At 35.1% G+C, this 13,882-nt stretch overlaps 1 protein-coding gene across 1 annotated transcript; it reads right to left on the bottom strand.

The window, feature by feature from the left end:
- Window positions 1-977: 977 nt before the first annotated feature.
- On the bottom strand, window positions 978-9,193 carry LOC116349020 (probable serine/threonine-protein kinase DDB_G0282963). The gene is made up of 10 exons (XM_031780272.1): window positions 9,169-9,193; window positions 8,005-8,571; window positions 7,182-7,826; window positions 6,706-7,063; window positions 3,739-4,149; window positions 3,441-3,615; window positions 2,668-3,321; window positions 2,336-2,536; window positions 1,424-2,262; window positions 978-1,327 (listed from the first exon to the last, which is right to left on the bottom strand). Exons 2-10 carry the CDS (start codon window positions 8,497-8,499, stop codon window positions 1,053-1,055), a joined length of 4,053 nt encoding a protein of 1,350 aa, XP_031636132.1. The 5' UTR covers window positions 8,500-8,571; window positions 9,169-9,193; the 3' UTR covers window positions 978-1,052.
- Window positions 9,194-13,882: the final 4,689 nt, after the last annotated feature.

Raw genomic sequence — 13,882 nt, 5'->3', positions numbered from 1 at the left:
TTTTTTTTTTGTTCTGAATATTTGAGTTTATCATTTAATTTTCACTAGAAATGTTTCAGTCACTGTTAAATGCTTGATTTTAATTTATGAAAATAAACTTTGAGCCGCTGAGCATGAGCTAGATTATTGTAAAAATTAGTCATTTGTATCGTCTATATACTTTTGTATTTGTATTTGAGTGTATGTTTATTGTTTTGGTTTGCAATGCACATTTTTGGAATCGGTAGAAACCGGATGCCAGCTTATTAAAATAATTTTGCTTTGAGCTGCAGCAACTACAATGAATTTTGTTTTTGTCTACATATGTCACTGCCATTAAGATTTACATTTAGTATTCGCATTTTGTCATTTAAGGAACTAGTTATTATGTACTAATTTATATATGTATATTTTTGTTATCTTATTCGATTGCCAATCTAATTGTTTTAGTCGAATTTTCTTTAAATTTTTTTACCACATTTTAAATTCCTATTTTTTTATCATTTTTCAAAGGAAAATACCAATAAGTTGCATGATATACTTAAGTCTGCGAATTACGTATCAGTTTGCTCATTAATATTATGTTTTTTTTTTGTATTTTTTTTAAATATAAAACACATTGAAATAGTTTACTAAATACTAAATGAAGTTTAATTGTAAATGTAACAATAAAAAAATTATACTACAAAGAATAATCATAAATGATATCAATATGGCCAATATGGATGTTAATTCTTTTTTGCCTTTGACATAATTTTCTTTTAGCTTAAATCAATTTTTCCGTTTCGGTTATTTCATAATTATTATTTTTTTTTTTAATCTTTCACAGTGACTATGTTTTATTCTGTGGAATACAACCATTTAAACAACAATAAACAATGAAAACATTTCTGTTTTACTTTTTGGTATAACATTTAAATAAAATTCCATTCACATTGCACAAAACTTATATTGATATGGACATAAAACCAAAATAAAAATAAAATGGAAATAAATACGAAGAAAATAATTGAACACATGAACGAAAACAAATGTACTAGATAAAATCAATTGAAATTGTGGTCAATCGTAAATTAATCCTCATCATCATTGAGCCCACATAATTCGATGCTCTGATCTTCAAGATTACGCTTCAAATCTTCAATTGTGTTTAGGATTAATTGTCGTTTATTTAACATAGCCAAATCATTTTCGCTGGCATTTGCACTGCTGCCGCTGAGTGTGCCATTTGATTGATTGGCATTGCATTCGAAACTCTGTGCGGTTTTAAGTGTATGTTGTTGTTGCTGTTGTTGACGTCCACGTCGTAGATTCGAAATCTTTTGCAATAATGCTTTCTTCGGAATTTCTGTGAATAGTGAAATTGTAAATGATAAAAACAAATCCATGTTTGAATAAATTCGAATGAGAAAAGAAAAACCTCCAAGAACACAAAACTAAATACCTGATTCCATGTCCAAGCTCTTTTGCAATCGATCAAGTGTTTTCTCCGAATAGATTTTTCGCTTAAGTGGTTCACTTTGTGGGCAATAAAATGTTTCAGTTAAGCGATGTGCCATGTCAATCGAACGGAATGGACGATGGTCGGTGGTGTCAAGTGCGTCCACTTCAGACGGTGCTATTGTATTTTGATTGAGAATATCATCGTTTGCGGTAATCGATTGTCGGCTTTTGCGCCATGAATTTCTTAATTTGTTCTCCTTATTTCGATTTAATTCAATACGTTTTGATGGGGCAGCCGGTTTTCTTTGCACTACAGTATTTGGTGCATTTCCATTCAATGTGTCACTATCCGAATCGGATTCAATGCAAATCCGTGGACTTTGACTTCGAAAACGTCGTCGTGGCATTGGTGATTTTGGTGGTGTTATTTTCATGCGATTATTAACGGTATTAAATTGTAAACATGGTGAACGCTTCATTTTCGTTTCATATGCGTCCAACGATGATGTTGTCGACGATTGATGATTTTCGGTTACATTTTGACGGCGCAACAATTCGACGCCAGTTATATTTTGATTTATGAAATTCGTTAAATGTGTTTTGCGTGGACTAAAACGACCACCATTGCCATTTGTATGTTTTACTTTAACCGGACTACTTGGTGCAACTGGTGTTTCAAATGAATCCTTTCGATTGATCACATTTTCTTCATTGGTGGGCTTTGATTGTGTTTTCAAGAGTTCGCGACGTAAATCGGCCTCACAATTTCGTAGCATTTCAACACGTTTATTGGCTGGAACACTGCATACACGGCGACTTGGACTTGGTACTGGTGTTTCTCTGCATATTCACAAATTAACGAAAATAAAAGTCATAAAGGTGTTTATGTTTATCGATTTTATCGTATACGTACCTCACAGTGGTCGTTTTCATCGATACAAGTATTGTTTCGGCCTCATGAATGAGTTGTTTATATTTGACATCGGCTTCAATGTCGGCTTTAAGCAATGCCTTTTCACTTTCGGCTATAGCCAAAAATCGACTACGAATGGAATGGATTTCAGTAAATGTAAGTGAATTACATCGACTAGACAATGGAACCATTTTGGATGTGCTAAGGATGAATACAGGTAATGTGCAAGAATTGGTTTTGTGTTAAAAAAAATGTTTGTCTAAATGAAGCTACGTGTTTTTATTTTTGTGTGAAAAATGTGACCAAACACATAAAATTGTATGTAACCATACCTTTGATAATGATGTTCGGATTTGTTGCGTCGCAAAGAGACAGGTGTACCGCCAACACTTCGTGATTCTCTGAATCGATGTGGTGAACGATTTTTATGACTCGTTTGGCTGCTATCACGGCATTCACTATTTCGTTTACGTGTTCGTGTTAAACGTTTTCGGCGTCTTGATCCATTGCTTTCTTCACTCTGTTGTTTCCGGCTTTTTCTTAATTTATTTTGACGCTTGTCAATTGCTTGATTATTGTGAAAATACGTACAACTTCCCGTATTTTTATAAATATCTTTATCGGTAACTTCCTGTATCGATCCGGTGTCAATGAAATCAATATCGAGTAATTCATCAGTTTCGCATTCATCACCGCCATCTTGTCCAGTATCCAAATCGGATCCGCATTCAGTTTGATCAGAGTCATCGCTCAGAATGTCCGTTTCTTTTTCATAAATATAGCTCTCATCGAATTTACCCATCAGTTCATTGAATGTGGCATCCTCATCATCGCTATCACAACCGTTCGATGCCCGATTGCTCAATCGTTCCGATAATTGTTTATCTTGTTTACGTTTGCGAATCGTGTTCGGTGAAAATGATTTTCGGCTCACCTCAATTTCAGTTGACGAACTACTCTCAGACTCCGATGATATATGGTTTTTACTTTTGAATGGGGTATGACAAACAACGAGAAAAGAAACTCCAATTTATTAATTTGTTTGGATTTAAGATTAAGATGGGCAACGGAGCGAGGGTGTTTGAGAAAAAAAAATTCGTGTTACCTTTTTTTGTCATCGGTTCCTGCATCGCTGCTTGATTTAATGCCTGACGACGTGGAACTTGTATCGATATCCATTTTCTTCATAATCGAATTGCCATTTCCCACAGCGGATGTTGTTTCGGGCGTTGAAAGCCACGGATTAGTCTTAATCCGGCAACGTTGCCGTGGTGATGGTGCTGTAAATGCACGTCGAAAAGAAGACGGTTATACGATTACGCGAAAAGAAAGAAAGAAAAACAAAAAAATTGAATTGTTATGACTGTCACCATTTATGAATGGCAAAATATTGATAGATTTACATTCAAATCCTCGATAAGATTGGTAAGCCAAGTGTCGTTGCAGATCGGGGCTCAGGCGGCTCTGTGTATTTCCTTGTAGTAAATTGCTCACTTCTTTCGAAACAATGGGTGCTGCAATCCCATTACAGTTGCTAATACTGTTGCTATTAGTGTTGCTAAAAATATTATTCGCTGCATGACGACGATGGCTCAAATCACAGGATTCCGTTCGGCGATGATTATTGGTGGCAGCATTGCTTGCAACATTCGTAATTGATGTGGTGCACATCGTTTCGCCAACTGTTTCTTCAATTTTATTCAGTCCAAATTTTTGACGACTACGTTCGACAGCCGCAACGGCATTCACACCTCTTGGGAAATAATGTGTGCCGGTTCGCATATTGATATAATATTCGGGCGCATTTGTAGTACCTATTCGATAGATTTTCGAAAATCAAAGACACTGATTATTATTGATCTTAACGTGTACCGAATATTGTATTCAAGAAATACACGCTGAATTAATCAAAATTCATGAGCAATCAACGAAAATGCCACAATTCTCCAACGATTCAAGAGTCTTGAGCCCTAACTTCAGCCTCTATTCAATCGGATCAATTTTGATTCGATCAGATAGTATTCATTCATACATTACGATATGTTGCGTTTCTCTATCATCCCCTTCCCCCCTTCAATCCTGTGTCTTCTTTTTCTCCGGCTAATAAAATGGGTTGTGTCGAGCTGTTGAGCCCCAGCAAACACACTACATGCATTCGAGTATCAGTGCAGTCGGAGATTTATTACCCTACTTACATTGCTATTTATCTTCACTGCGGTGGTCCTCAGCGTTTTCGAAATTCAGTATTACCAATGGACCGTTTGTGTTCGTTTGCCATTTATTTATATTTTAATATATGCTCGCTGTATGCATATCTAATCTACAAAAACCGCGTGGTTTCTCATACATGCAGCGTGAATCGTGCAATCAGCAGAAGAGGAGCAAGAACAAGCGGTGAACATTTTATTATATAAACGTGTGTAGAACATGGTACATTCGATTCCCGTATGCAACTGAAGAATCTAACTGAAAAACAATGAACGAAAACCGCTTTTTTCTTGCTCGGTTAACATTGAACGAGTGCGCGAGTTTTTAAACATGTGAAATGGGTTTGCTGATAATTCGCGCCAAAAATAAATTACGCAATTAAACTCATACAATGATTTACATGAGAGCTTTTAATTAACGAATTAAATTATGGTCCACAATAGAACTTCTATTATAGAAGTACACAACGTCACATACACGATGTGGTTAATTAAACATCACCAAGTGCTCGATTTCTTTTATCTATTCTTTGTTTTTACTTAAATGATATAGTAATTTAAAAAGAAAAATCGTTTTGTTTTGAGAGGGAAAAAATGATTGCGTGGTTTCTATTGTACAAACATGTTTTTTTTCTATTTAAATGGAAAGTACTCAAAGTGTGATAATTTTTGATAATGAGTGCACACAACACAAACAAACGAACGTATGTAATGTGGTTTGAAGCGTACTTCAAGAGCATTTCATTTGAAGATGATTTTCCCCTTAGCGAACGCACACCCCTTTGTAAAACAACAACGTTTTCTTTTCAATACACATGAGTTTTTCATATCGTTGAATTTAATTAACCCACAAGCTCTTCTTCACGCATATTAAATTTCAAACTCTTGGAAGAATACATATATGTTGTTTGGAATGTGGCGATACAATTGCACGAAAATGTCAGTGGAACAATCAAAATATTCCGCGTTCCTATTTTATCGTTGTCACATCGTCTCTCCAGACGTCACTTTAATCATATTCATATTCGAATTTGTGGTTTCCTATGATCTTTTATTCGTATTGAACGTGCCGTATGCATACGGTATAATTTTGTCATTGCCTAAAATTCGGTTCAATTCTATACCGACTCTCACATTCTTATTTAGTTCACAATCCACGTAAATGGTAAAGTGGAAGGGAACTGTGTGTGTAGCACACATTGAAATGATATGCATACTCCGATGTATGGTGCGGCAAGTGCGATGAAGGATGATTAAATCACGGCAATCCAGAAAAAGAAGAACCAGACAAAAATCGGTAAGTGATGATGAGAAAAAAAAAACACACACACATACACACTTATGTATAATCTTTAATGTATGTGGGTGAGCGAATGGTGGAAAGGATTAAAGCCACTTGAAAAAGTCATATTCATGATTTGCACGAATAGCGACGATGATGTTCGCGAGATTTGTTTTTTCATTCGTATTTTCTATTGGGCCGAGAAAGGGATATCTTTATTATGCACCAAATGTGGTTGACGCTTTGAAATGTAAATTAAAATGAAGGTTGACATTGAAAATTTCGTTTGGATTTGTGAAGTGATCTAAATCTTATATGTTAACAGGGTACACCGTGATTCTATATACCCAGATATAAGATACGTGACATTGTTAAAAAGCCATTTTCTTTACATCATCGTTATTTTTCGTGTCTTTTTCTTTTTGCATCGAACGAACGAGACAAATCTAGTTCAATAGAGGTAGTTAGGCGAGAGCATATTACAGATTAATTTCTATGTCAAATCATCGAATGTACAGAGTCTATCATCTATTTATTTATTGCGTTTTTAAAATCAGATCACGTTTTCAGGCGATTTCGTGCCGCATGAATGCACAAAAATGAAATAAAAAAAATGTCGTATGAAATAATAATAAATGAGTCAAGGAAAAAAAGTCATAATAAAAAAAAATATTGAATCTAATTAAACCCGTTCAAATAAGAGAGGAAAAAAATCCCTGCATTGAATATTAGAATCGTGATTCCTATTCAGGTCGTGCAATACGGCCGATTAATATTTCGTTGCCATGCCCATTTTTTTCTCTCTTTTTCTCTTCATTTGGCTGCTAGTAATGAACGATAAATTGAATGTGCAAATTCATTGGATGGGTAAGCTTCTTTACCTGATGGTGATGTGCCATCCGTTGAGTAACCCGTGGAATATGCACTTTCCGGTGATGACAAACTATTTATGACATGAGCCAATTGATGATTGCTTGGTGTTGGCGTTAAATGCGTCGCACCAATTCCATTACTATGATGATAAACGTTATTTGTTCTGGCTTGCGCTTGTTTGCATTTCGTTCTCGATTGCACCATTTCCTTGTGTTGATTGTGCAGATTTATTTCATCGATGCCATTACCATGCAAGTTTGTTGATTGTTTATTCAGCGCTGATGATGTGACCGATGCGTGTGAACATCCATTTGAATAAAATTCAAAACCATTTGCATTGTTGTTGTTATTATTGGTCGAGCCCATCTGTATGAAAAGAAGAAATGAATACACATTTAAACATATCCGCTGCCAGCATCAAATCTATTTTCGTTCAAACGGAATAAATAAAAGAAGATGTATCGCATGCGTTGCACAATTTTACCTCGTTGTTGTTGTTAACATTGCCGTTACCGTTGAAACGATGTTGATTGTTGAAATGCACTCCCGTCTGATACTCTTGATAAAATTTATTCGACGACTCGTGATAGTCTTTAATTTTTGCATTTAGTGGTGGCGGCGGTGTCGATGGTGGTGAGGGTAACATTGGAATCGGTCTAGAACCATTTCGATGATCTTTTGACGTCAATTTTTGAGCGCGATTACAGTTTAGTATTTTTCCATATTGATTAACTTTTTTTGAGCTCCTGTGATGCATACGATCATCGGTCGGTGACTCGCATTCATTATTGTTCGCTAGTTGTTGTTTCGCTTTCATTTGAAAACCATTTTGCTGATGATAGATGATTGGAATTTGATGTTCGGATTTGGCGCTGCCATCACTACTGCTGTGCATTGTATCGGTTTTTTGTCGGTCTGACGTTGAAAAATAATGCTGGCGATGCAACTCATCATCTACCGTACATTGGTATTGCTGCTGTTGATTATCATAAAAGCTCATCTGACTTCCATTCCGATAATCCAAATGGTTGCTGTGATAGTTCTGTATCATTGATGATTGTTGATGATTATTCGTTTTGTCAGAGTTCGACATTTTTGTCGATGCATGTTTGTTAATGTCGATGGTTTTCTAAGCAACAAAAGAGAGAAAAAAAAACATACACAAAATAAAATCACAAGTGTGTGAGAATCAAATCAAGCGAAACATCAGCAATGATTCATTGAATTGAGTAGTTTTATACAATTTTTTATTTTGGTCTCATCTACTTTATGTAGATCCCTCTTTCCAAACTGAAACTTTTATTTACCTGCTTTTGTTGTGCACTTGTGGCGTTAGCTCCATTTAGCGTAATCACAACCATTTGATTATTTTCACCATCGTCAGCACAAGTTGCGCCATTTGCCACAGCATTTGTACTGAAATTTTTCTCATATTTACCAAAAGTATTTTGCTGTTTCGATTCTGATTGTGGTTGCGTTTGTTGTTCAAACATTTCGTGTGATTCGTACGTTGGATGTTGATAACGGTATTTATTTAGTCGCGACGCTGTTCCAAAGCTTGTCGTATTGTTGGCCGATGCTGAAGCGCTCACTGCTCTCAGTACAGCTGAATTATCTCTCGGCGATAGTTTTGAATTATTGTAGTCGAATGCTCGTGCAAAATATTTAGCGTCAACACTTTTTGAGTATGGCGCATTTGTTGAAGTATTCGACGATTTTTCATGCGAATTGCCGCTACTTCGATTGATCGTTTTTGAGTTCATTGGACGTACTTTTGGTGAATACGTCGACGTTTTTACCATGTACGGTAAACTTTGATCAATTTTGCAAAACTCTTCATCTTGTGGTGAATGCCATCCAAAACGACTGGTTGTCTACAATAACAGCATTTTGAGGAAAAACAAACACATTTGTTAGTGAAAATATTTAGATTCTTTTTATGGTTGAACATTGTTTCAATGGTCTATAATTGTGCACATTTTCAACCATGAGCGAATGAAAACCAAAAAATAAACACGAAAAATGAATGGAAATGGAAATAGATTTTGAAAAATTGTATCTGGCATTTGTTCTACTTTTTACTCGGGTAATTTACCACAGATGTCAAAACAGCTCCAAAAACATGTAAAATGTTTTAGAACAAAATATAAATATTCATTTGTATTTTAAGTCTTTCAAATTGAACTAATTCTGGTATAACTAAACACGTATAATCCTTTACTCTCTCTCACACACACAGGCACACACATCTAATACCTCTAAAGAGTTAAAATGGAATCAGCCAAGCACAACTTTACGAACATGGTCAACATCATTGCAAATGTTTTCGGATAAAAAGTTTACACTCAGACATTACAAATAATCAGATCATTTACGATTTTCTTGTTTGCGTTTAAATTGAATCATTGCCATTAGTTGTGAATTTTTTGCCGAAAAAACAACTTATCGTTATTTGTCTTCTTCACACATACACTAAATATTGCTGTCAAATTGACATCTTCTTCGACACTGCCATCAAGTTTAAGTTCGATGAATATTCGTTGATATGAACTTGCTCGATTTGAGTGCTCTTCAAAGCTGATGATACAATTGCTGTGCTCTGTGCACACTCCCTCATTGTTAATATGCAAGAATATTTTATTGAAATAATTGTGTGGCAAAAAAATAAAAAAAAGAAATATAGATCTGTTTGTTGAGTGTGTACGGAGAAACCGACATGACAAACAAAGGCAATGTACATTTTGCAATGAAAATGTGCATCTTTTGCAGATGTGCTGTGTATATTTGAACGGGGTCCCATTTCGGTGGAACGCTTTTGAAAAAGTTGAAACTATGGATCGAAAATTTATGAGCAAAGAAAAGTTCAAGTGCACATGTATTCGATTTAACAAGCATACTGCCAGCCATTTGCCACAGTGCATTCACACTGAACATCGCATAAAACACCACCGAACAACAATAAACCGACGGAAACAAAGAAAATAATTCGAAGATTCATTTGAATCTTAAATGCGGGAACACACAAATGTCGACCAAAGCAAACAAAACTTAACAAAAGTGCACATAACACAGAAGGATAGGGGAAAAAAACCAAAACAAATGAATACAAATGTAATTTACATTTCAAACACAGTGCAAAAAAAACCGCATAGAAAACAAACGAACAAAATGTGCGAACACAAAGCGCTATCAGTGAAATAAATGAAGAAACAAAACGAATGCAACATCTGAAACGATGGCTTTCAAAGCTGTTCGCAAAGCGCAAACATGATGCAACAAAAAAAAAGAGGAGAATGTATATACCCCGGCCGATCAATTATATACGCTGTGCGAATGCTTCACCCTCGAAGGCAAAATTTCATTTATGATGCATAATCGGAACGTCAACATTGTGTTCATTCTACTCGATGCCATTTTCTATAAAATCATATTTGAATCTCTTGAAAAAGAAAAATCGCACGAAATTGCAATAGAATTCGTTTTAATTACGATGGACACGCATTAAAAACTTGGCATGCCGCTTCAGTGTATGGCATCCATAAAAATGATAATGTTAACATTAAGTGGTTATATTGACACAAGCAATGAAAGCAATATGCACTTCAAAATTCGAACAGTTCATCGTATTCAACATTCGACCGATGTGTCTGATGCATAAAACCCAAAAATGCAAATCATATTGTATGAAGCGCTGCGTGGTGTTTTCATAGTGCAATTTAAACTGACAGAAAAGATAAACAAAACATAAAAGTGTTTTTTTTTAGAGTGAGAGATGGTCAGTTGAATTGTGAGAACCACAATGTAGTCGATTCAGTAAAGAGCCAGACCATATATAAAGACAAAGAGGAAGAGAAAGAGAGAGAGAGAGGACATAGAGAAAAATGAACGAGTTTGTATTTTTGTTCAATTAAGTTGGTGTTTCGCATTATTCTTTACACTTTGCTAACGAACAGGCTCCATTAAAACGAGACAATGTCCTGCGTTTTGTTTCATATTTTATTTGTTGTTTTATAGAAATGTTAGTTCCATTTGGGTGTCCATTGCTTTCTCTGGTCATCGTTTCGGTGTTGTTGTTTTTTTTACGCTTGTAAGTTGTGTTAAAATCAACTTTTTGCGGAAAGCTTATCACATTTGTATGAGTGGCATATAAAGTTATGGTAAACTCATCTTACTACTTTCGGTTTTCCATCGTATCAATCGGTGAAAAATATTTTTGAACAAACAGTAGAAACACATTTGTGAATCGTGAAACTTGAGATTTCACTTCGTATCAACTTTAACTTTTCCACTCCACAATAATGAGACAATTGTGTGGTAAATAAAATAACCGAGTGGAGATTCTCGATATATCAGAAACAAACATAATCCGAAGATTGTCAAGTGCATTATGAGAAAATCAATATGATTTCGATAGACACAAAGAAAAAAAAGACTATATATATGGAAAGAGCCATGAATGTATGAGACATGAACATTACGATGTGTAACTGCATCGCATCACACTCGAAATAATCAAGGGAAATACTAAAAATCACAAGTCAAAGTCATCAAAATGAAATGGCACCACAAAAGAAGATGAAAAAAAAAGTCACAATTCTACCGAACAGTATTTCGTGTATTTATTTTTGGGTATTTGCTTTTAAACATTTTTGCTCTACACTTTTTTAACTCCATTTTTTTTACTGTTAGTTCGAAGTGGAAGTGTACATTTGTATTTCGTGTGCAGTGCATTTTCTAGTATATATTGTCAGTTAGCCAAATGCTTAGCAATTTAAAAGCTCTCTCGCTTGGAAAAGCGAGAACACGAAAAATGCAAACAAAAGCCAACCGAACAATAAAAAGAGATCGATTGAGACAGGATGAAAGAGTGAGGTATAAAATAGCAAAGTAGCCGAAAATCCAAATGAACCAGAGGTTTTGCCATTGACGTTCGTTTCAAATGATGGTGACGATTGTAACGGCAAAATATCATTGACATAGACAGCAGACAGACTCTAATGCACTCGTATGGAGCGGCAGACAGAGAAAGATACAAATCGAAAAAAGAAATTTACTTCGCTTTCGCGTGCAGTACTCGTTTTCATTCGATGCGTTGTTATAGTTATTCTTTGGCATTCGAGCGAAATAAAATGTAAGAGATGCGCGTGATAAAACAAAAAAAAAAATACATTCTGAACTGTTAAAATTTCAGTTGTAGTTACGATTGTGGGAGAGTTCTTTTTGTTTCACATATTTATTTAAACAGAAAAAAGGCAGTAAATTCCATGGTTGTGAAAACGAAGAACGAAAAAAACACTCCACACACACACATCTATATATAAAACGCAACCCCGCAACTATTTTATAACTTTTATAATATTGTGGAAAACTTACTCGCCATTGTGAGCAATAATAATGAAAAATAACGTCTATATATCATTTAGGCGAATAGACAAAGCGAATAAAAATGGAAAAAGGTAAAGATAGAAGATGAATCGAGATTACCGCTGCCAAACCACCGTTGCTGCCACAATATTATAAGATAAATGTACGCGTTGCTTCGAATATCGAAGCTATTATGAGCAACTTTTTGTGGCAACTACGGCAAAAGTACAAAATAAATTTCGTTATACTCCGACCCTTTCTCGTTGATTGCCGATTTAAAAATGGAAAGAAGCTTGAAAAGTGCTACAACAAGATGAAGTGAACGCGAAAAAAAAACGAACAAGATGAAAGTATAAGTTTTATTTAAGAATTCTTTTTTTTGTTTGTTACTCTTGTTTGCTTTTCCAATACATTCTATTCCGCATCGAGTGAAGTGTGTGTGTGTTCGATTTTGGTATGCATTGTTTTATTTTTCAATTGTTATTGTTGTTGCTTTTTTTATGTTCAGTCTCGGTGAATCTGTCTTTCTTTTTCTTCGTGTCGATCAAACTTCCTCATCATTGCATGAAAAAAGAAGCCCCTTCCCATTTGTATCCCGTTCCTGAACATTGTTTAAGACATTCCGTGTATATTCGATGTGGTTCTTTTTTGTGTGTGTCTAAAAAGATGCCAGATCTTTTTTAGCTCGATTTTGTATTTTAACTCGTCTCATTTTCAGTGCACATCTAGATTTATTACAACAGTCTGGATTTCTTTTCACAGTTATGCCGAGCGCTTTTTTTTTATAAGTTCACCCAGTAAAAATGCTTGCCTTTTAGCATTTTCTTTATGAATCACTATTTTTACTATTGTGGGCTCTTTATGTATACATCTGTGAAAAATGTTTGTTGCTCACATTTGTCGTTGGCCGCCAACATTTTCATTGTCAATGCGAATGAAAGGAAGAAAGGATCACTGAAAGTCTGCTTTGAAAGAACAAAAAATTCATAGTATGTATCATTTCTTGCGATTTCATATTAATTTCTATTCCTTACTAAAAAAAAAATACATACATAAAAGGTATGTATTTTCTCCGTTTTAACGGTGCTTTCATAATGGTGTTTGCGTTCATATTTTTTTTATGTTAGCTTGATAAGCGAACAAAATCTACGTTTCAATGGATTGGAGCCAAAGCAAATGCTTAATGGTAATTGGATGCCAGTAATGGCCATCGCCAACAACAATCACAATAAATGATAAAGCAATACAAATTATGGCACAATGTTTCGCTATGTAGTATGCAAGTATCTCGTCTCCAAATGCAAAGTGCATTGTAACGCATTATGGGAATGGTTTTATGGTCAAAACAAAAGTAGCCTATTAGTATGTCTGTACCGGTTATTGCAAGTTATTAATAGCTAATTTTAGTTTTGCGTTCTTCCTGCGATACACATAGACAAAGTGCATTGGAGAGAAATGTTGTGTATATGTATTTTCGCCCTCTTTTCAAACCGATACAACCGAACGCAATCATCTTTGTGTTGCAATAACCCGACCTCGTTCTCCGGCTTGGTGGTGCATTATTTTTCGAGAAAAATAGCAGGAAATCTGTAGTTCACAACAGCAACTCAAATTAAGTTAAGAAAGAAGTTTACTGACTTTGTCATTCGCCATTCGCTACCGATTTAATGGTCTAGTGGAGTAATTGAATATACTGAGTGGAAGTTTTAAGAGTTTTCTCTTCGTTCACAATTTTCTTTTAACTATTTAGTTTTACCAAAAATGCCTCTTTATTGATTGTTTGCATGGCCATTAACGGGAAAGAGAGAGAGAGAGAGAGAG

This window comes from Contarinia nasturtii, unplaced genomic scaffold (assembly GCF_009176525.2).
Source record: "Contarinia nasturtii isolate CC-2019 unplaced genomic scaffold, AAFC_CNas_1.1 Cnas_scaffold_2741, whole genome shotgun sequence".
Lineage (NCBI taxonomy): Eukaryota > Metazoa > Arthropoda > Insecta > Diptera > Cecidomyiidae > Contarinia > Contarinia nasturtii.
Note: the sequence above shows the minus strand (reverse complement) of the source record. Positions and strands in the feature narration are given on the sequence as shown.